We start from the raw sequence: 24,660 nt of genomic DNA, 5'->3' as shown, positions 1-24,660 counted from the left end.
TGTGTCTTATTACAGCAAGTCACAGATGAGTTAGCAGCGGACTAAGAAGTACTTTGTGTTTAATGGACACGCAGCAGATAACTAATGTCAATGAGCCTCACAAGCCCGTTCTTCCTTATCTCCCTGTACAGTGTATTAAAGTCACTCTCTAGATAATTCTCTGGGTGTTGGGGACGTTCACAGGCACACGTGTTTTTTTCCTATCAGGGCTTGAGGTCAGATTCTTAGCAAGTGTGAATCTGTGGATGCTGATTGGACAAAACCAATTAAAACCAGATTAAGACCTTGCCGTATTCAAACTTAAGACTGGTTGCCATTAAAAGCATAACCCCTGTGAACAGTAAAAAACAGCCCGACCTGATGGATCATCGTCCTGTCTTGTCCCAAATACATGGATAAACACATTTACATCTGGTAGCTCTCTGTACTAAATGTTTTTATTTCTCAGAGCAGTCCTCTAGACGGGCCTACCTTTTACATTGCTTTTTTATAGGCAATCACTCTAAATACCAACATAAAACCATGAGCCCCTGTGTGCTCTTTTTCTCAACCTCGTATTAATGATTTGGGGCTAACCCTTACTTCTCCCAGCTCCAACCAGACCCCTTTGAAGGCTACGTATCTGGGGAGACTGAAGAGCTCTTCAAAGAACACAAATTACTTCCCACTAGTCAAAACCCAACAAATTGTCATGGATCACCAACCAAAGGATAGGAAAATGGGACCAGGTCAGTGCCAAAGTCAACAAGATAGAGGGTGCTGCAGAATTTTTTATTTCTACTAGATTTTTATCACTGAAGTGAATGTGGACGATGGAAGCAGAGACGATCAGAAACGAAAGCTGAAGCGACTGTTACACAGCCACAGCAGAAAGGGGGAAGGCAGAAGCCACCTCTGAACAGGCTAGCCACAAACTGAGCCAACTCCATCCCTTGCAGGAGCCGCGGCCAGCCTCCATCTCACTTCTCTCTCCAAAGTTGTAAAGAACAGTGGTTCAAGGGAAAAAACAGCCTTTGCTTAGATGGGCCATCAGGTTTGGGTTTCAGCAGAAGGACCCAGCACCTAAGTTCCACCCTGACCCATAAGTAGCGTCTCTGCTCACATCCCCTTCATTTAACAGCGAATTACTTGCTCATCACCGGCCCTCTGTCCTGATCCCCACAGCTAACTGAGAGTCTCTTGGGGAGCGTGGGCAAGCGACAACAGATTACAGCTCCAAAGCTTCGGTTTCATAAGGAGTTACAAACCCCTGCACAATACTCTTTCCTTCTGGATTAAGAAAGATTTCCCCCAATGGATTAACCTACTTGAAAGAATTCCACAAACAAAAAGAAAATTCACTCAGAGAGATAAAACTAATTCAGTGAAATAGTCTTGAGTTATGCACCAGATACTGGCTGGACTGTTGCAGAGCAAACTTCACATTGTCATTTATGTCTAACACAGCTCCCCTCTCACACACGATGCCCCTTCCCCACCAGCCACCTCGGGAAGGTCCACACTAATTAAAATGCAAAAATTAAAATGGGAAGGGCTTGTCCCTTGCAGTTATGATGCCCACATCTACCCCTCCCCTTTAAACTCCAAGGCATAGACAATTTCAGGAGTAAGGGAAAGATGTTTCATTTCTTTTTTCTTTCCCATTCCCCCTGTGCCTGCAACAGGCTTCTGGGAGGGGGAAAAGGGGGGAAGGTTTTGGGGAGGATACCTCATGGCTTGAAATATCCACCTGTGCAATACTGCTACAACCGCCAGGCTCCTCTGCTCCCTCCTCTCCCCACTCTCACACCATTTCTCTGCCAGGCTCCAAGAGCGGAGCTGATGGCCAGGGCCTGGGATTTAAGAAAAAGATTCTGTAACAGCATTTTCCTGCTCGCACTTGTGAAGGATTGGCAGAAGACCCCCGAGGATGCTCAGTGGAGGCCAGGAAATCAAGGGGTCCCCTGTGTTACTAAGTTTGTCCCCATCCTCCTCTACATAATCTCCTCTTTCTTGCCTAGCTCGTGCCATTTTCCGCCCCCGTCATATCTTCTAAGCTGCAGCTCCAGCCCCCTTGTGCCTTAAGTGGTTTTCTCCTCCTCTCTGAAGGGCTCAGGAGTCAGGATTTGGTTTCTCCAGCTGTGAGGATGCTCCCCACAGCTGTGCTCTGTTGGGACATTTGGCCTACCTACCCTGAAACAGCGAGAAAAAGGAGAGGCAGGGAATCTCTCCAGCCTTCAGGTCCTCCCCCCCCCAAACAACAAGTTCATAAATGGCAAACAAAACACGGAATTGCGATTAGCTTGCGGGGAGAACTGATTATGACTTGTGCTCAGCCGGCTTAGACTGAAGCTCCACCGATGGAGCAGCGGTTTTACAATTCGGAGAGAACGCAGCCGTGAGGTATTTTTCTGTCCATTTAGACAAGTAGATAGTTTCAAGCCTTGGTTAACCAGGACTTAAAGGAAAAGTACAGTTTCAACTTCTGATGACTTCCCTTCGGGCCCACTCCCCACCCCCTATCACCTTCTCCTGCCCAAAACTCGGGTCTTCCTCCCGCACCGAGACCTTCTGATAAAATGCCACCACAGAGCCAACTTCAGTTTGTACTTAAACATTCGTCAACATGGAATGGCTGTCGGGCATTCGGTGCATTCTCTTAGCCAACGCCAGAACAGAGAGAGAAGCAGCCAGGGTCAACTCACAAACAGATACAAAGCAAAGAGACAGAGAGACAGAAATTTAGAGGCCAGTCACCAATAAAGATGGAGAAGGGTGTGAAGATGCTCCCAAATTGCAGAGCCTCTAAATGCATGGAACCAAGCGTTCAGTCACTCTCTCACTCTTGGATATAATGTTCGGTTGGATGGCATTCTCTTACACGCTGGTAGGGCTGGGCTCTTTCCATTCAATCCCAGCCATTATCCTTGATCATGTGAGCTAGTTCAATGATGTATTTGCCTTCTTTATACTTCTGGCTGCTTTCAAAAGCGTGTTCCTAGAAAAAAAGGAGAAAGAACAAGATCAAGATGATATCTGAAGGTAAAGTCACAGTTACAGATCAGATCCGGGAATGCTGGTAGAAGTCTTAGCCTTGTCTACAGAGTGAAACAGTCAAACTGCAGGTCCTCCTGTTTGTTGGCTTTCAGGAAAATTACATTGGAAGAATCTTAAATCCTGCTTCTAGCAGTCTTTACAAGCTGGAAAAAAAGAACAATCAGCAGCATGTAAACATGCAGCTTTCTGTAGGCCAACGGCAACTGCTCCTTGAACTATGCTTTAGGAATCATTGGTGATAAAATCCACCTCTCTCTAGGGGGGGGTCTAAGAATTTATTAATGTTTCTTAAGAATGCAGAGGTCCTCTGATGAAACATGTTGTAAAAGCACTACCATCGGGAACGAGACAGATTACAATAAACTTGAAATGGAGCGAACGGGCACCAAGGGACAAGAAGGACCCCCCTCTGCACAGATGTGAGCTTGCAGCTGCAGAAACACACAGCGCTTCAACACTGCAGAGCTGCAGAAGGAAATCTACGGGATCTCTAACCAGGAGGGACTCCCGTTATCGAGACTGCATCCTCGAAAGCGGTTCAGCTCTGCTCAGGTGTGCTGTTTGCGTGCATGTAACGCATCTGCAAGAATGTAATTCTATTGCTGGAGAGGCTTGGGCTTACTGCTATGTTTACAAAATTTTGTATTTTGTTTTACAATAAACTCAATTTACGTACTTAGTGTCCTTCTCCACTTGTGAGATCCATGCTGTGTTTCTGCATGAATTCCTACCGCATCAATTTTTGATACTTTACTTTTTATAGCCTTTCAACTGATTTATTAAAGAATATTTCTGTCCAGAGGCCACAGATACAATATACATTTTGTTTAGACACTGGACAAAATGTTTTGACAAACAAGTACACTGCGTGCCTCCTGAAGCAGAAATTAGGTTGTAGCATAAGCCTTTATTTGAAGGTAATTGAATTTATGAAGGGCAAGAGACAGCAAACAGATAAACTCATGTTCAATAGCATTTCCAGTGGGAAGGTCACAGGATTAACAATATATGGATCATTCTATTATTCTGATATCGTCTGGGAAAAAAGACAATATGAACCACAAGACTGATTGAAGTTATCCTCATTTATGTTAAGTATCACTAAGGGACGCCCACCACAATCAGGGCCCCAGTGTATATTCTTAGTAAAAAAACACATTAGCCACAAAGAGCTCCTGCTCTGAATGGATGCAACAAACACAAGACAGGAGGGAAAATGGAAACGCAGGAAGGAAAAAAAGACATGGCTACAGACCAGAACCTGCATTTCTGGTTCCCAAGTTAAGGGTCTTTCCATGAGACCACATTACCATACACACACCTTCAGAAAGGGCTGGAGCAAAGATGTTCACAGGAAAAATAAAAGGATACTGATACTCACATATTTCCAACCCAGTGTGGTTTTGCAGTTTTCACAGTAAATATCTGCAACTGCATGTAATCCTGTTAATAACACCCGCTCCTCTGCAGGGCCACAACCCACATTAACTCTGGGGAAAGAGGAGAGATGGTCCCTATTAGTATGTCTTTCCACAGCAAGACACTACAATGAAGCTGACAGCAATTTTATTGCCATATTTGAAAACATAAGCAGGAGGTTCGAGATACTGAGTACCACAGCTGTGCCCAAAACAAAGATCTCTTGCAGTTCCCGAACAGAATGAAAAGGTAAAACAGAATTTTTATTCAACTAAAAATCCTATAAAGCTTTGAACAAGAGATTAATAACATTCTAGTAAATTGCACTAATTATGCATTTGAGAAAGATTTTCATTTCCAAATTGATAAAATGGTACTTTTACTTTTCCAAATGGAAACTTGAAAAATCTAACTGAAATCAGCAGTTCTTCTGAAAGACATCCCAGCAGTGATCTCACAAAAACTATTTTCAGTTATTGGGAAAATTATACTTATTTTTTATGCTAGCTCTAAAAAGTAAGTTCGTATTTAGATATAATTTCTTCTCTACATTTATGAAACTTTGACTCTTTGGTCTAACTACATTCTCTGAGAAGAGAATGACTCATCCATTAGCTCTTCCTTCTCAATCTGATGATGAAAAAAACACCTTTTCCTAGCTGCTTATCTGAAACCTCAACATAAAATCCAATATGAATAAGTGCTATTTCCTGCCTCTTTCTCCAACCATTTTCAGCAGGCTCCCAAGTCTTAGGCAGAGGTTTTCTAAAGGAAGACTATCTTTTTGTTTTCTTCATCATGAGGGTTTTCTTAAATCTATCCTAAGAGATGCAGAGGTGACACATACGAAGTTCTACTCACACTGAATTGAAGAGGTACGCTCGTCCTTGGCTTCCTTGGAAGGACTGAAAGGCAAGAAAACAAAATTCAGTTGGCTGGTTGACAGAAATAAGGCTAAACCAGGACCTGCCCTTGATGACTGCATTAATGGTAGTTATAGCAACTGTTAGCCAGGGCCTGAGAAATGCACATCGTTACAGTCTTCGAGATGGAAAGAGCACAAAGCGAAATGGCAGGAGGAGATGAGCACTGATGAGCAGAGGTCTTGTCCTGCAGACGGGAAGGGAGCGGCTGCCTCCAGTTCCAATGCCTGCCTACTTCACAAGGCGCACTGGCACCCACTGGGAACTTCACCTGATGTTACCAGCATTTCCAGTATTGTACAAGCCCAATATACTTTTCAAGAGTTAAGCTCTTTTCTCTCTCATATCCCAGCAATGCCTATTTTCACCCTTTCAGTTCTGTTTATGAATTTCACACTAATGCCTCAACCTTACCTAATGCAGCCTTGCTGCCAAATACTGATTTGAATCTCTTTTCTAAAAACAAGGTGCTCACGGAGGCTTCGCGTTGCACTGCCACAGTTTTGAAACACCGCTGTTGCACTTGACGGCACGTGAATTCCCCTTAGGAAGACTGCACAGACGGATGCTGAACCAAACTGAGAGACTGGGACCTATTTGTGCAAGGTGCTGTGCAGACAAATACAACCTCTACTCTAGTGATTTTACAAAAGACTTAACCTTGCTGAGGTGTCTGCAAGCCTTCATATTCCCACTGATGCCAGGGAGATCTTCATGACGGGATCTAAGCACAGGATGAGATACAACTGGATAGAGATGAATGTAGACAAGAGAGAACCACACAGCAGCAAAACCAAACCAGATAATCGCCTGGATAATTGTGGCACATCCTCTCTGCCCCATGTTTCCTCGGGATCTTACAGCATCACCATGAAAAGGCAGTGTTTTGAAGACAGCGGGTAGGACACTCCAGGTAGCCAGGACACTTCCAAGAGCCAGCAGGCTCCATTTCGGTCAAGTCTGTAGCATCACCCTGTGACGGTGCCTCGCTTACAAGAGCAGGCTCACACACAGCAAGTGCTACCTGCATTTTTAATGTACTTTGACAGGCACACACTGAATTAAACATTTGGTGCTTATGGGCAAGAGCACAGTTGCTCTCTGCACACAAGTTACCTTATGGTACATCAGGGAACGTATGCACTGAGGGGCAAGGAGCTGGTAAAGTCAAAGAGCAGCTTTTCTGGACCATTTAATCCTTTACCTTGCACCTTACCAGAAACCTTGGAATATTTAATTGTCTTCTTAAAACCTCAGCTTCTACAGATGAGCAATGATTTCAGACTGAATACCCTTAAAAGGGGGGAGACAGAGCTTTGAGAGAAAAGAGAAACATTCAAGGTTTAACATCCCTGGCCCACTAACACCAGTTATTTTTTAAGTTAAGAGTGACCCGACCCTGGGACAGCACAAACGTGCTCTCCCTGTGTCCCATAAAGCAATCTCTGGGAGGTCCCTGCCCTTCCCGGGTTGTCCCCTTCCACCAGTCCAGCCCTAGGGATGCACCCCTACACCTGCCCAACCGCTGCCTCATGGAGAAGCAAAGTCAAAGTCATGCCCGAGAACCAGCAAGCCTGTGGATGGATGCGGACTGCGTTTCTTACATCCACACGCATCTGCATTAATCAACTGCCTCCTGCCTCCTCCACACTGGGGAGGCTGCTGCATGTTTCCAGCTAACGGTCCTAATTCCCAGAGCTGGGGTACCAACCCATTAGCTCCAGCGAGCATTTCTTGGGTGCTGTCTGGGTTAATGGCAAGGAGCTCTGTAGCAGCCTGTAAGACGTTCTCTCCATCATGAGTCCTGTTCACGTGAAAGGCAGAGACAGAAAATTCACTCACCAGCAGGAGAGAATAAAACACATTAAAGGTGTGATTTAACACTGCCCTGACAAGAGAACAAATACAGCCTGTCACGGTGTTTAGCCTGGTGCCCTTCTTGGCGTCAAGGTACTCTCCAGAAGTGGCAAAGGCCTACTGAAGATCCCCAGTTGCAAGAACGTACGCAAAAGGCTCCTTACCACGGAGCAGAGGCCCTTCTGTGGACAAACACAATGCCACGGGGCATGCAGGCAGGGAGCCACATCCAGCAATGAAAGCTGACTGTGAGGTCTGGATGGCAGCAAGGGCTCTGCCAGCTATCAAGTCACTGCCTGGCAAAAGAATTGACTCAGTCCTGGAGGAATAACTGTTCTTCAGAGGAATCTGAAGCCCAATATTAGTTGCCACCCAGGGCACAGAAGAGCCACTCTGGATTCAGAGGATGCCTGAGGCACTTGGATATCTCTTTCACTCAGACAAAAGCAGTGCCCTGAGGAATGCCTCTTTTCTTGGGCAAGAATTAAATAGGACACATGGCTCAAACATGTTTGTGTAATTGCATTTATTAGAGAAGCTTCTTTTAATCCTCCTGCAGCACTCAAGTTCTTATTGTTATTGTCAGCTGGCTGATACCCCACATGCCAAGTAGGTCTAGCCTGACTGCTACAAAACACACGCTGCATTGTTTCAGCGTCCCGTGTGGTAAAGTAGGAACCGACACAAAGCTGATGCCCCCCCAGGCCAAAAAGAAGAGTCCAAGCCAGACCCAGGCAACGCTCGACCTTGCTAGAGCAAACAGCAAGGGCACTGGCTGTCCACGCTGCAGAAGAGGAACACCAGCCTGGAAGGACGGACTGTGGATGGGGTACACGGATGAAACAGAAGGTCCCACAGCAACATGTGTGCCATCACAGCAAAATGAAAGCAGATGAAGCTTGCTAACCATCCAGTCCTCCCCAGTAAATACTTTTCCATAAACACCAAAGTGACTAAGTTTGCCAATAACAACAACCATGGGAGCAAAGTTTTTATTGGTACAGAAATAGGATTTTCCGTTACTGCTGTACAAAGGCCTGTCTTTAATAAACAACAAAACCAAACCCATCGGCTTTGTGTTCGGGGCTCAGTGGACACTATTCCAGCCCACTCCCAGGGGACAGTAGCATCCTTTCAGAGGTGCCCTTCCTTCCAGCTCAAGCCAGCGCTTTAGGGTATCTAAGGGCGGTCACTGCAAAAAAAAAAATCACATGAATTATCTCCTGTCCAAGTCGAACTTTTCAACATACCACTGCTTAGCTTTCAGTGCTGCTGCCTGTCTTAATATTCACCTTCCAGCTAGCTAAGGATTTGGCACATCATATAAAAAGAAGGGAGAAAGATCTGGCAACCACCTCAAGTTCACCAGTGCATTTGCTCTCTGCAAGACTAAGCTGACTGTACCTTCATAAAGGTAGCACAAGGCAGGTTTTATATGGGTGTTGTAACCTCAGCATTTTCTGGAGATGTTCCTTCTCTTCTGGCACTCCAGAAAAACTGGCACATGCTGTAACGGGCGCTATGAAATCAGAAGAAACAGATCTATTTATACACAAACAGATGTTCTTTTCTTTGTTTGGTGTGGGTTTTTTTTATTTCATTTAAGAAGCGCACAAAGAGATTTCCACAACACACTTGGTTTTCCCTGAACGACAAGCAGTAAGACCTACTTTCTGTGCTATGCATTTTCTCTATGTACGTTCTCTTGATACACATTCCAAGGTGTATCTCACACACATGCTTACAAATCCAGACTTCTTATCCTCTAAAACAACAGCTCCTGGCATCACTTTCCAGCTAAAAGAAATGGAAAGGATTTTTTTTGTTGTTGCTTCCCACTGAAAGCCCAAGCACATATTTTCCTCTGCACTGCTAACACTCAGTGTCTGGCTGGAAACACATCTGTACATGCCAACAACAAAGCTCTCCCTCCCCATCCTGCCTGAGCCCTCTAAAAAACAATGGACGCTTTTGAGGTGTGCAATACACAACAGCTTTCTCCTCCTGACTACTCACATTCAAAAATCTTCCCCACTCCTGGGTGCTCCACTCAGCATGGAGGCATCTAAAAGCTGCAGGGCCTAAGCAGTGCTGATTTGAGTACCCAGGTGGGAAACCACAAGCCTGGAGTCAGCTATTGGGCTGCAGATCCTCGCCTGCCAAGCTGTCTCTCGTTATGGCAGAAGCTCCATGTTAAGATGCCTTTGGCAGCTGCTCTGGTTTAAGAAGTTCCTATCACCCAATTTACAGACACTCATTATGGCCCCCTCGGCTGTGCTGATTCCAAATTAGATCTGTGAAATCATTATTTTTAAAAACAAATACTTGGTGGGGGGTGGGTGAGTTTGAGGGAAACAGTTTTTTCTCCTTGTACCATATAATGGATCCAGTTTAAAGGGCAATCACACAGACTACTTAATAATCACAGTATGGGGGCAGTTCAGAACTCACAGTTCAGAGTAGGAAGTTCTCAAACTAAATTTGCTGGCAAAGAACGACAGTGCAGAACTGCAGCTCTAGTGAGAGACAGTCTGCAGGATGGGAGTTTGGGTTTCACAGACGCTGTTAAACCAGATCTGCCGCAGAAGGAAGCATAACACGCAGCCAGCATCTAAGAAGTGCCAGCTCCTTTGCGGCAGACATGTTCTGGTTGCTAGAGATGGACTCGGCCTGCAAGACTCAAGCTGAATCCTTATATATTCAAAACCCATGACCTTGGGAGCTGTCAGTTTGGTTTAGTCCATCTGCTATATACTGGCCTCAATCTCAAGTGCTGAATCTACCATTCTGTTTGCTCTGAGCAAGATGCATGACTCCTTCAGAGCCTTCTTCAATGGAGCAAGAGCACGCAGACCACCACAGACACAGAGAAGGGCTATGCCCCTCTATCACTCCAGCCTGTTTCACGTTCCACCTCCCTTCCCACCGCCATCAGACCTTTGCACTTGCACATTCCCATTACTGGTGACCGCTAGAGACACAGAAGGAAATTTTCACATTCAATCAGTACAGCCAGGGAAAGGCATGAATTCTGAATGTGCTCCAAACACGCCTACACACCATACCCCTTTTCCCTAGTACCTACAGCTTCTCATTCACTGCACAGCCCACTCAGCAGTTCCACACGCTGAACAGATGATAGGATTAATACCCCAAGTCTTTGTGACAGCATTTGACAATAGGCTAAACACAAAAAGAGCTGGCTGGAATCATCTGGAAAAATAGGAAGCAGTTGCCAGGACTAAAAGGCTACATACTGATGCTTGTTCTCTGCAGACTGCAGCAGAGAAAACCCCCACTTACCTATATCCAGCTGGCAGCCTTTTAAGAAACCAATAAAACAAAAATGAAAAGGCAACTGGTCCCAAAGAGGTACAAGGGGAAAAAGGAACAGAGTGTGCCCCTTCACGCTACGCTCTTGAAAGCTACAAATAATTCTCACTGCAAGGATGCAAACAGGAACAGAGGGCCCAAAGCCCCGGCCAGAGATCAACGGCAGTCGGCACGTCCTAGGCAACGCAAAATGGTAGGATCAGGAGAAGCCAAATGACCACAGCCATCTGGGCTCTTCAAAAAAGGACATGTTTTCTGTGCTTGTGATATCCCCACTGGGACAGAGCAATTCAGTGAGTAAGAGAAACAGTATTATGAACTCCCGGGTTTAAGAGGCACTGAAGTCTGTGGGAAAAAAACTCATCATCCAATGACCTATGCAGAGATAGCTCTGTTATCACTTATTTCCCACCTACATGTACAACTTTTGTTTGTAAGTTACTACAGTCATTTGCACAACACTGACTGTAAGACTTATCTATTCTTGCTGCTGATTTAACCCTTAAACATGTAAGGACGAGATGTTCTCATAAAATACAATCTGTATAGGGAGAGGAGACCTTTACGTATGACCAAAGCGTGATGTCGATCCAATTGGAGTGCACACAAGTTTGTGGATAAAGATAGGCTCCAAAACACGGGCTCTCCTCACACACTGCCCGCTCCCTCTAGCACTTAATCCCTATTCCTATCAGCTGCTCTCCCACTTAACAACCAACATCACACAGAAAGCTCTGCCTTAATGGCACCTTTCAAACCCTATTAATTACAGCAACAATGATTTGATTAAAAAGGTAAGTCCTGCGAGGTGTTTAAAGGAACCACTATGCCTGGTAATAGCACTAGGTGCACGGTGACTCTAACAGGTTATTTGCAAGTCACTGCACAGTGGAAAGAAAGCTGGGAGAATTTAACTAGGAAAATACTTGCTGCAGATTTTGGGGGCTGCACTAGATGGTGCGAGCCGTTTCAACCATCGACTTGCAACATACTCAAGTATTTCCCAAGGGAGCACGAGTTCAATTATCTGGACCCTGTACTCACACAGACTACAAAGACCTCCTCAGGGTTCATTAATTCCACCTTGCTCTTCCTCACAGAAGGGACAGTCAATGATCAGATTAAGCTGAGATTCAATTTTGCTCCGATTATGCAAGATACAGACCCATGTCACGGGAACCGGTTACATTATTCCACCTCGTGCAGAGATGTGACCTTACCCTGTTCAAACTGCATTTCTGAGTTTCAACTGAGTTTTAACATGGGTCCTTAATGCTATTTAAAGCCCAAAGTTGATATGGAATTAGTGGACCAAACTCATCTCTGAAGTAATTCAATTAATTCAGCACGGCCTTATTCCCCAGCAGTTTATGTTGCAGTGCGATTACACAGTGAGTAACTACGAGTCTGCCATGTTTCATCGTAGGAACAGCTACATCCGAGCAGTTTTACACCGTGTTTATGTCTCAGGTTATGTAGTCTGCGAGGAGGAAGGTGCACAGACTGGAAAGATGAAAGATGTTACTACGTTGGTTTTTTTTTCTGATGGGAGATGTTATTACAATTTTTTATTCTGCCTCCTGGCAGCAGCAGGTGTTCATTCAACCCCCTCGTTCCCTCCACACCCAACACAAGCAGGGGCGAGAGGTGTTTCTGATAAGAGCCTTTTGTCCTAACAGGAACCAACTCAGCACTTTCACCGCACAGGATAGGTGGGGAGAGACTGCAGCCAGACAGTGCAAAAGGTCTGAACGCACACCTGCAAAAAAACCAGCAGGTTATCCCATTGCATCGCCTCCACCTCCCGTGAAATAAATTCTCTGCTGCTCGGAAAAAGCTGTATGATGATGCTATCAGGGAAAAGGTCAATTTAATGGAGCAAATTATCAGTGACCGAAGAACCTCATGCTTCTGCCATATCCCACTTTTGGGAGGGGAAGCATCGATTCCTGCTTTGTGTGCGAGAGGAGAACCTCACCCCTGGAACTGTTTCACACTGCAGAAGCAACGCTGCGTGAGCTGGGTCCAAGTCCTCCCTACCCCCTGTGCCACAACCAGGAGAGACTGAAGGGCAGCCTTTCCAAAGAGGCTGAAAGAAGTTAGCTGTCACCGCCAGCTGAAGCCACCTTCAGACCTACTCGAACCTGCAAGAGCCCTTTAGGACGCACGCAGCTTTCACATCACAGACTCTCTGCTGTGCTCTGAAATCCAAGTGTTCCAGTGCCACATGCCAGCCTCCCCCCTCCTGATCCTTAAAGTACTCAGCTTGGCTCAAAATTCAGGTAAACTTAAGTAGCAGTCGAATTTTTTTTTTTAAATAAGAACTTAAAACAGGTTTTTTTGTTTGGTTTGGTTGGTTTTTTTTTTTAAGTGAGATTCTCTCATCTTTTCAAGTTTCTAGGAGTTGAAACTAAGAAAAATCAGCACTGTTCACAAGACTCCCAAAAACGCTAAGGAAAAAGTATCTTGAACCACAAGATGATATTCGGCGCACACTCTGCAGCATTATCTCCGTAACATCGAGGCTGCTCAGGAAGATGGAAAACAAGCGGGACCGTACAGATGCCCGATCCCATCAGAAGCGAGCCATGAAACGCTGCTCTGTCCTGTTCATCGGAGCGGTTCTCCAACACACGTCAGCACAACATGAAGGTGACACCAATGCTCTGATGGGGCTGTGTTGCTCCCAGGCAGATAGGCTGTACAAACTGATTTAAATGGGTCAGGATCCAGGAGCAAATTCCCAGTTATTAATTCATATGTCAGTATGACTGCCCATTATCATCAGAGGGGAGAGCGAGAAATGTCTTTCAAAGGGAAATTTTGTATTGCAGTTGCAGAGGAGAGATCTCTGTGGAGGCTTTGCAATTAAAAGTATTTAGGGAAATACAAATTGCCTAAATTTGAGGTTTTTGTTTTTACTCAAGTGCAAAGATTTCTAACACAATTTAAGCCACTACTCTGGTAAGCTAAAGCCTGAGCAAAGCTCTGTAAAGCATGTCAAAATTCAGAAAGTAGTTGCAAACTGCTCTGTCCCCTTCTCCCTCCAACATGCCTGGCAGGCTCCCCTCCAGAGTTCGACTTGGTTCAAATGCAACGCTGTTAAGTCTCATCGTGTTATCATGAGTCCTGTGCTATTCAGCCTCCTTATTAAAGCCCTGGGCTCCTGGACTCTGCTCTTCTTTATTTTTAAATGTGTTTCTAGCCCACAGACTTCAAAGTGAAATTTCAAAATGTGAATGCTAAAGGCACAAACAACTGAAGGCAAATAAAAAATACACTAGATTTATTACTTCTATAAAACTTCACAATATTTTGGGGCTTCTCTTGTGATTTTGATGGTCTCTGTTTTCTCCTGCTGTTGTGCTTCAAAACTTGACTTTAAGATGAAAAAGGATGGAAATACTGTGGGAAACAAAGCAGATGCAGTATCAGAGTAATTGCTTTTAAAAGTAAATACTGCAGGAGACAGAGCCCCCTCTTCTCTGCAGCCCAAACTGGGGGTGGGGGGGAATAGATGTGTGTGACTAAGAGCCCTGCAGCCCCATGAGAGCAGGGAGCACAGGCACTGCATCAGGGAGCGACCTCTCCCTTCCTCTCCTGTTTGGCTTCCCTCTGCCAAAGGAAAATCCATTCCTGCATTAACGCAGCACCGGGCAGACTCAAGGAAGGACAGCACAGCTTCTGTGAGCATGGATGGCTGCCACATGCCCTCACTTCAGATCAAGGACTCAAGATCTACCAGAGGCCTTGCAGATAGGAAGGGAATTTAGCACTGAGTTCTTTGAGCAGGTCCAGTTTTCTTCTTGTAGGGTATACTCTTCATCCCCAGTCCTTCCCCTGCCTCTTGCTGCCAGGGAACAAAGTGCTGTATAATACAAATGTACAGTGCAGGTAAAACTCTCCTCTGTCTCATGGGAAACCAATCTCTCTTTGGGGGGAAGAGTTAAAAGAGATCTAGGCTTTTCTAATGATCTCCACCAACTTCTGGAACTACATATGTATTGACACCAGACTGCTTAATCAGGCAAAAATAAGAGCAAGTGCATTGCCTAAGGAGCATTTATAAACCCACAGGAAGACGGAGTGGGAAGAAAGGGTAGGGACATGCCTTAAGAGATCTGCTTCATTCCCCACATAGAGCACTCCAAACGATAAGCCAAGCCAGCCCACAGAAGCAGCACTGGATTAAGGAGAGGAAGCCACAAATTCATGTACGCAGAAAGACCGCAGGTTAATTCCTGCTTGACGACAAGTAGAAGACCACTTGCAGCAGAAGACCGACATTTACCAAACATTAAACCAATGAAAACTACCAAGGTATGCCTGCTGGCAGAAGCGATGTTTATTCGTATGAAGTGCACTGAGCTCCTTCCAGAGGCACTGCCATGAGCCCTGGAGAAGAGCAGGCCACCTCCCACACGCAGTGCCTGAAAAGAAATGTTTAAGCTCCACATTCCCTGTGTGATGCAGGTGACACGGGATGGGAAAAGGAAATGAAAATCTGCATCTTCCAGGTCTTCGTGCTGGGCCTCAGGCCATACTGCTGGTTAACCCTGATCCTCCACGGCCTCATTCCCAACAGACACCGGCATTCCCTGATCTGCAGGAAGTTCAGGGGGGGGTGAGATGAGTTTGGCATCTCTAGCACTTCAGTCATCAGTGACATCCATCGAACACAAGCCTTTACATTTTCGTATGTAGAAAGACGATACGGAGAGAAGCACTTTGTTATTTACTGCGAAATACTACAGAAGATGACAACAAAGCCCAGTGGTGTCTTTCTGGATACACAGAGACGAAAAATGCATTTTATTCCGGTGAATCTGCAATTGCTACAGCAGCAGCTGTAGGTTTTTCCCCCCATTTTTGAGTGCTGCTGTCTTCCTGTAGGTTGATGCTGGCTCAAAGCACCCAACAATCCAGTCATTTTAAAAAGGAGTGGCAGGGGGGAGGGTAAAGCCCTTTCTTTCCACATTAATGATTGCTACTGCATGGGTTTTAGAGATAAACGCAAGGCAGAACTGGGACGGAAGATGGAAACTGCTAATGCAACAAGTTATTTAATTAGCAGCATAATAGCGACTGTCCATGTATCAGTGGAACACTGTATTCCATTAATACAGCCGCTAAGCTCACAATAGCACCAATGCTGACAATAAGAGCAGACACGCTTTTCAGCAAAAGCAGATCTGTCCAGGGCAGCATCTCTTCTCTGTCCCTGGATAAGATCCACTGCAGCGAGATGAAGTCACCATATGTAACCCCTTACTGCTGAGAAGGTTCATCAAAAATTATCCTTCTTTGTTCAGTCTGTTGCCTAAATTCTGAATGTTTGTCTCTGCTATAAAACAAGTGTTGCGGTACTGAAATTCATTTTATTACCGTGGATGTGCCCTCCATGAAAACTGAACAAAAATGTGTGCACCAGACAGGTCCCCAGACACCGAGGTCTCTCAGCCATGCCAGAGTGCAGGACAGTCCTAGCCCAGAGATTCCAAGCAGAAAATGTGTGCACCCATGCCCGCATTTCTCCCTAGCCTCCCTTCTCAGAGCTGGACTGGCGTCAAGGTGTTTGTACTTGAGATATTCCATAAGCAGCTAAGCTTAATCTGATTTTAACTCATCCCTTCCGTGGCAATCACTGCTGAAAGCAGAGAGATCACTGGAAATCTTCAAATTCCAGGTTTTAGGTAAAGACAGTCTCAGTTTCTACCTTCGTTATTGCTACTTATTCTGACAGTTGTGATTTCCACACAAACACACAGAGTATTTTAAGAGAGGGGGCTCTGGGTGGTGTTTCCTTGTGCGCTCAAGCTTCAATCCTTGCCTGTTTCAGTTCTGCTGGCTGCAAAAAACTGTCAGGCCAAACACCTCCGGACGCTGCGGCCCCTTCTCCAGGAGGGGCCAGCCTCCTAGACAGATTTCCTTCTTGCTGGCAGACATAACAGCTCCCCCAAAACAGATGTGAAGCCCTCTAATAGCATTTCCTGCTACTATAAAATGAGACTGCAACAGAAAATATCACAAGAGACTCCTCCTGAGAAGCCAGGGTCTTCTCCCCAAGAGGCAGTAGGTGAAAAAGCCCCTTGTGGCCCCCGCACTCATGTGTGCATGTAACTAAATTACAGATTAAACCAGAGGTCTCAGAGTTTTGAGACTCGTATCTGCGTTTTTCCTGGGCTCATTCTTACAACTATAAATCAGATTAAAAGTACACACCTGCGTGGGAAGTTCATAGGGCACCTCACCCCATCAGCAAGCCTTCGAGCCTGCTGGCGTTTCTTCCTCTTCCAACTGCAAGGGCCAACAACTGAAACACCCAGCAAACTCAGGAGGGCTCAGACCTGATCAACTCCGTGCTCCAGTTGTTCAGGATTTGCAGCAGTTGCAGCAAAAACCCTGATGATTCACTGTCTTTCGTCCCTGGCAGTTCCCTGGATAATAAATGGGAGCAATATTTTATTTATGCCCAGGTCATCAATTCTAAGGTAGAGGAAGCAGCAGATGAAAGGAGAGTTATTTCCATAAAGAAAGTGATGGATTAGAAAAATCCATTTTTACCCTGCCCCTCCTTCCCTGACAGGGAATTCTAAACTGTTTTGAATTATTACCTTTTTCCTTCTTTTTTGGAACAGAAGGAAATATTTTAAAATTGCATAGCAATTAATTGCTGTATAAACACAATTACACAAGGAGGTACCAATTACTTTGAGCTTTTTCTATTAAACAACCACATCCTGATGAAATAAGAGGCCTGACCCTGACTGTCTTCAGATGCCATTACGGACAGTAGGAACTGAGGGAGCACGGTAACTTGTAGGGTAAGCCCCAGAGGAAGCAATTACACAGGACAGAAAGATCTAATTTAGGTAGCTGTACTATGGAATAAGTATTACAAACACTCATTACACAGCTCAGATTTCATATCCTGACTCGTTCCTGCAAAGGGCATTTCTGTTTGTTTATTCCCTCTCAAATAAAGGCTTCTCAGAGCTGATGAGAGGTACTCAAATGACAGCCTTTGAGACCCACTCCCCTCCTCCCTGCTGCAACAGAGGCCAGCAACAGCAAGGACAGCAAACACCAATCTGTCTGGCAAAGGTGTCCTGGGGACGAGCGTGATTGCAGGAGTTCATCTCTGCCCAATCAACGCTCAATCTCCTGGTTAAGATGCTGAAGGAAAAGGCTCCCATTTAACAACTTTGATGACACTTTGTTCTACTGATCACCGAAGTCCCCTCAACCCACATTTAAACTTCATGGAAGCCAAGAACTACAAGATACCTTACCACAAGTTCGCAGCAATGAAGTGGGAAGCTAAAACACTCTAATGACTTCTCACAGAACTACCTCACTGTTCATCACTTACAGCCTGAACTCTAGCAATACTTGCAATTAAGAGCAAGTTCTGAATAATATCTAAAAGTGACGATTCATTAGGGAACAAGAGCTGAAAAGCAGGATCCAAAAGCTACTGGACAACTTCTAGAAACGTGCATAAAATTGATAAACCTGGTGCATAAAGAACTAACAGCAAATAAATGAACAGAAGCTTACTGTGCGGTGCTGAGCCAGTAAGACTAATACAATTATGAAATATGTACCCTGTAAAGGTGCTACTGCTGAGTCTGAAACAATGAGACCAGCCCTGTTTCCATTCCTAAAAAGATGTTGAAATGCTAAAGATGTAGAAGAGAACCACAAAAATTATGTAGAACTGGAAAAAATAACATTGCACCATGACAAAGTTGAGTCTGTTAAGCCTATCAAAAAAGTGATCAAGAGTGACCTTGGTTACTGCATACCACAACCTTTTATAGGGAGAAATAGTAGGTACTGTACATCTATTTCATCAGCAAAAGACAGAAAATAATGGCCAATGACGGGAAGCACAAGTCAGACAAATCTAAATTCAAAGTCTCTAATTTTTAATAGTAAGGATGATTAACCACTGGAAAAAATGACCAAGGGGAGCAGTGAATTTTCCGTCTTGAAGTCTTCAAATCAAGACTAAATGCTTTTTCTGAAAGACATGCTGCAATTGTGATGAAATCTGCTGGCCCATGCTCTAGAGGAGGTCAGACGTGATGATGTGATAGCTCCTCCTGGCCTTAAGAGTTCATTACTCTGAAGCCAGGAACTTAAATTCATATTTGGGAAGAAACAAGATCTACTTTTAAAGCAAGAAGAAACCTCATGTAACGAAAAACGGTAAGAACTTTACCCATGAAAAGGGAATACTCGCCTCACCCCACACACAGTTTTTTCCTATGAAGGAAATGCAGGATTTTCATTTGACCAGTCTTGGACACTTACTAAATGTCTCTTTTTCCATTAGATTAAAGTTTTGAAACAACCACATTGTAATTTTAGGATTATTGATTTAGCTTGTGTGCATGCTCCCCCCACCCAGCAAATAACTTCATGTCTTCAAGGCGAACTGACATACAAACACCAGCTGGTTCAAGCGAAGTGAAATGCTAGGAACATTACACACTGCCTTCCCCACATATTCAGAAAGAATGATGAAAAGAAAAAAAAAAACCAAACCAAAACCACCCAAACCTTAAAAAGCCCAACAACTGCTGCTTACTTCACCTATACGTGGTGCATCAAATGTTTTAAAATAGCTGAATGCATCCACAACCTACCCAGAAGAATCATAGAAAGGTTTGGGTTGGAAGGGACCTTAAAAATCATCTGGTTCCAACCCCCCTGCCACGGGCAGGGACACCTTCCACCAGACCAGGTTGCTCAAAGCCCCATCCACCCTGGCCTTGAACACTTCCAGGGAGGGGGCATCCACTGCTTCTCTGGGCAACCTGTCCCAGTGCCTCACCACCCTCAGAGTGAAGAATTTCTTCCTTAGAGCTAATCTAATTCTATGCTTTTTTAGTTTAAAGCCATTACCCCTTGTCCTATCACTACACGCCCTTGTAAAAAGTCCCTCTCCAGCTTTCTTGTAGGCCCCCTTCGGGTACTGGAAGGCTGCTATAAGGTCTCCCCGCAGCCTTCTCTTCTCCAGGCTGAACAACCCCAACTCCCTCAGCCTGTCCTCATAGGAGAGGTGCTCCAGCCCCTTGATCATCTTTGTGGCCCTCCTCTGGACTCGCTCCAACAGGTCCATGTCCTTCCAATGTTGGGGACCCCAGAGCAGAACGCAGTGCTCCAGGTGGGGTCTCACGAGAGCAGAGCAGAGGGGAAGAATCACCTCCCTCGACCCGCTAGTCACACTTCTTTTGATGCAGTCCAGGATATGGTTGGCTTTCTGGGCTGCAAGCGCACATTGCCAGGTGATGTTGAGCTTCTCATCAGCCAACACCCCTAGGTCCTTCTCTTCAGGGCTGCTCTCAATCCATTCTCTGCCCAGCCTGTATTTGTGCTTGGGACTGCGCTGACCCATGTGCAGACCTTGCACTGGGCCTTGTTGAACTTCATGAGGTTCACATGGGCCCACCTCTCCAGCCTGTCAAGGTCCCTCTGGGTGGCATCCCTTCCCTCCAGCACGTCAACCGCACCACACAGTTCGGTGTCGTTGGCAAACCTACTGAGGGTGCACTCAATCCCACTGTCCATGTCGCCGGCACCGAAGTTTCAAATCCTTTTAAGATGCCCCAGTTGCAACGTGGAGCAAAGTCTGATGCTTTCAGCATGCCATAAAGCTCACCAAGAGGCTGTTGTACCAACAAGCTCAGGCTCCAGCAGTCCGCTAGCCAGGGAAGCAGCTAGGCACAATGTTTGGGAGTGAGGTTTGCTTATAAACCTTGCAGCTCCTGTCGAAGAAGCTCTCTCTTCTAAGTGCTCCCTAGCTAAGAACCCCAACTGAGAAAGCCAGGCACACACGAGTTCTCTATTTTTTTTTAAATTCTCTATGCTGGTGGAGCTGCCACCTTTTGTGTTGAAGGATTTCACATTCATGTTCAGTAAGGGTCCTGCGCAGACATCAAAGGAAAACATTAAACTTCCTTGGCAAGCCTTAGGCTAACTTCAGAGGATACATCACTGCATAATGTTTAGCAGTTGGATCACAGTAACTCATGGGAAAAAAAAAAAAAAAAAAAGAAACTGCAGGATGCCCACAAGACATTCCCTACATATTTCCATAATCAGGGACATTTCTGCTGAATTACTGTTCACATAGCAAAAAAAGTCAGCAACCAAGACAGTAACGCGGCTGTGTTTGGCCTGTATCTTTCTGCTCTTTTTCCCCACCCTTTTTTACTGGACACCTGGTACATATGAATTCAAACAGAAAAGGCTGACAGAGAGTTTGAATAGCATAGAGTAGGTAGAAACCAGCATCACATCTGCCACTTTGAGAAAGAGAAAAGATGCTATTTAGACCGTGAATGTCTTACATTAAGCTGTTCCTCCAGGCCCCACTAGAAAACGACGTGGAACGCACATTTCTCAAGAAAAGCCCCTCTATCTCCTTCCCAGAGGGGTTTTGCCACCATTGATTATCGAATATGTATTTTTCTTAAACATTCCAAAAGCCATGGGATGTTGTGCCTGGGAAGGATAAATGTAACAACAAGTATCTTTCACTTATTTTTTGGCAATCGGAAGGCATTGAAATATGCTTTTTAACTACAGCTGCCTGGCATGGTGTTTTTGTTTTTACAGTAAAGCCAAAGAGGATTAGGACACACTGTACTAATTCCTAAGAGCAGACAGTACCTGCTCCAAAGCTTTATCTTCCAAGCAGACTGGACAAGACAGCAGCATTTCAATTGTACAGGTGGGGAAAGGAGGAACGAAGACATTAAGTGACTTACTCAAGGTCACACAGGAGTCTGTTGCAGGGCGAGGTTGAGTTCCCAAAGTCTCAGTCCACTTAGGCATTGGAAAAAGGAATGAAACAAGAGTATGTACTAAATTTGGCACAGATTTGTAAATGATGCATTGCTACAAGGGAACAAGAACCTCCACTCATGCTAACCCAGACAGCAAAGGAATATATATAAAGGAAAACTAGTTACTCACTCCACCCAATCTATCTGATCACCTTATATTTCCTAAGTCAGTAAGACCTTTCTTGGCCAGACGATCCAACCCACAATGTAGATCTTATTACAAATCAGACATACTAAACCACTTTCTCCCTCCGGCTGCAGAAGATAAAAGGCCAAGTAAGCAGGCAACAGTTTGGTAACTGGCTTCATGTAACAGCTTCGGATTTTCTTAAAAGCCTCAGCATCGATTATTTTCTTTAAATAGCAAGGGCTTATTGAGAAACCTTCCACCCATTTTAATGCACAAGGTTTTCCTTAAGCAGAAAAGAAAGCAAAAACTGCCCTGCCGAGGCATATTTGTCAAAGAGTTTCAGATACCAGGTCCTGGCAAAACACTTTGAAGTCAGGGTAAGTTAACACTGGTGCTGAAGGGCTAAGAGGGGAAACTTGGAGATGAAGAGGAAATAAAGTACGGACTGACACAGAACGATACTGGGATTCAGCTCCAGCTTGCGTTTCAGCCAACAGCATGAGCCAATGCTGCAATTTGTATGTATCCAACACAGCTAAAAGCTCATGGCATGCAAAGCAGCACAGCTCTCATGTGGTCTCAGCACATCTTGGGGCAAAAGGAATAGAGGAATTTCATCAAGCCAAATCACCAACACCCTGCTGTTACATAAAAGCCTGTTTTCTGGGGAACGTTTCCAAAGATAGTGTCATTTGGGCTGTTTTGATTAAAGTGACATAGTCAGGTTCAAGATGGGATACACTGCAGACTGAGAAACACTCCAGTTTGACAAAATCTCCCACTCCCTTTTCAGTCCTCACGGCGCTTGTTTCTTCCTTCCGTTTGCCACATTTTCACATGGAAAACAAGCACAGCAACTGCACTGCCTGGTTCTCAGATGCTAATATAAGGCTGTGATGAAAAGAATTGCAGAAGGCCTCAGGGAGATGTTTAAAACCTAACTCAAACAGATAAAAAGATGACTATTTGAGTTTGCCTGGGAAAGTTTCTACACATATTGGAAACCCCTTGAGGCACGGACTGCCCTTCTGTTCTCAGTTTAACAGCCAGTTGTACAAATTATGATTGCACAATTACTTTTATAAGGTTTTCAATTATACAAAGAATGTATCTTATTAAGGTTTGCAACTCTGAGAAATAAAACCTAAAACCCGAAACCCTTTGCATTCAAGTTGCATGATCCAGTAGTGCTCCACCAGCAACGCGGTCCCAACAAATTTACACCACAGTCTACAATGACCTTTTAGAACGAGCAGATACAGGCACCACAGCACGCTGTAGTTAACACTTCCACGATTCAATACACATAGCCTCATATTGTGCTTTCATACCTCCCCTCCCGTGTCTACATTACAGCAGTCAGCATTCTTGGGCAGTTTCTGCACGCCTCGACAGCTAGAAGCTCAAATTCCAAGCAGTCTGCAGCACTGGCATTGCCCTGCTGGAAGCTATTTACCTGCAAAGCTGGCTGCACTGCACAGCGGACCAGAAGGAGCATGGACATGGAACAAGGAGGGGAAGGAAGTGTCAAAGGTGAAACCACTGGGCACGCACCACCTTATGTTTTCCCTGGCTAGGGACCAGCCATGTCAAAAAAAGCAGAGCACAAATTCCAATCCACCATAAAAAACAATAAGTAAAACAAGTCTCCTTCTTTATTCAGTAAAGCATATTGTGTTCCAACACAAAATCCAGCTGGTAACAACTCTCCCAACGAAAAGGCAGGGAAATGACTACCCCACTTTACAGGTATCTCAACTGAGCACAGGAGCCTGAAGTCACACAGCTGGTCCGAGAGGCTGAATGTATTTCACATCCAGACCTGGGCACAGACTGCTGTTGACATTTACATTTCAAAACTTCTTTCTGTTGAGGAAGTGTACAACCTCCTTCTCTTTAAAAGCTTGAGGCTTTGCAGTCCTCAAGGACAGCTCTGCTAAGAACCACTGCAATTGTACCAGAACAAGAGGAGCCCCCACGAGGCCCAGAATGACTCACCAGTGATAGCCTAATAGGAAGCCGGTCTATTCAGAAATTGTGAAAACCAAAGTTGTAGCAGTCTGCAATCAGCATTATTCATACCAGAATACTTAAATTCAATTGTTTGGCATGGAGACAACATCGCAGAGGTGCCAATCAACCTGGCCCATGCAACAACCAAGAGAAAAAGGAAGGAGACAGCCTCCAACTGAAGACGACAGGTCTGAGCACCCAACACGGAGAATCCCAAAGGACCTCCACAGCTGCTAGAATGTCAACCCTGTAAGGACAGATGCCCTTGGTGCAAGGTGACACATTATAATCTTTTCTGTGCAAACAGGAACGGGGGGAAGCACTACATGCTCTCTAACGGGCAGAGCACCTCTGTCCCTTGTGATCCTGGCCTTCCTCTCAAGGCCGCTCCAAGAAGCTGAACGGGTTTAAGTTGCGTGCGTGCGCACACACACACAGAGCTCACAGCACAATTTCCTCTAATCTCAGCTAATAAATCTTACGGTGTGTCTGCTTTTTCTGAACACAAATTTTATAAGCTGAATAAACTTTATGGAACAGTTGATTGCCAAGGCAGCCAAAAACCTGGAAACTTGATGCCTGACCACAGCCAGGCACCGCAGGCTCCAATAGACACTCTGAGAAAGTTCAGTTTTCACACTTCAGAAAGGGATCCTCCTACTGCCCTACTCCCTCTGCAAAGGCCCCTGACTCATTGGCTCTGAAAGCTTTTAATTTAGCTTATCCTCAAGACCCTTCCCCTTGTGATCAACAGATCAGAAGACAGGGCAAAATACTCCCACCCTCCCCAGCTCAGACCACATCCTACCATCCATCCCTTGCTTTTTCACCACAAAGTGTCCTGTTAGTGACTGGCAAAAATACATGGGTTTGAGCAACAACTCATCAGCCTTCAGAAAGCCGTCTTACATTTCGGTAGAAGCATCAGAGAACCTTCCCTTAAGCAGGGGTTTTGGTGTAGTCACTTGGTACAGCTCAGAGTTTAACAGAGAGAACATCTCCAAACACTTCGCCTCCAAATCATGATCATGAAACAACCCTTTGGCTATGCTGACAAGCACGTACACAAACAAGAAGTATCAGGAAGGTA

At 45.1% G+C, this 24,660-nt stretch overlaps 1 protein-coding gene across 1 annotated transcript in view; it reads right to left on the bottom strand.

Annotated features, from left to right (window-relative positions):
• Positions 1-578: 578 nt before the first annotated feature.
• The window catches only part of YPEL2 (yippee like 2), a 37,750-nt gene continuing 13,668 nt past the window's right edge, over positions 579-24,660 (bottom strand). Inside the window, exons 3-5 of the mRNA XM_082328369.1 lie at positions 5,317-5,360; positions 4,418-4,526; positions 579-2,977 (exon numbers count right to left, since the gene is read on the bottom strand). Coding sequence (XP_082184495.1) covers positions 2,888-2,977; positions 4,418-4,526; positions 5,317-5,360 — 243 coding nt within the window. The 3' untranslated portion in view covers positions 579-2,887. The remainder of the gene's footprint in view (positions 2,978-4,417; positions 4,527-5,316; positions 5,361-24,660) is intronic.

The sequence above is a fragment of the Platalea leucorodia genome (genome assembly GCF_965183815.1).
Source record: "Platalea leucorodia genome assembly, chromosome: 16".
Lineage (NCBI taxonomy): Eukaryota > Metazoa > Chordata > Aves > Pelecaniformes > Threskiornithidae > Platalea > Platalea leucorodia.
Note: the sequence above shows the minus strand (reverse complement) of the source record. Positions and strands in the feature narration are given on the sequence as shown.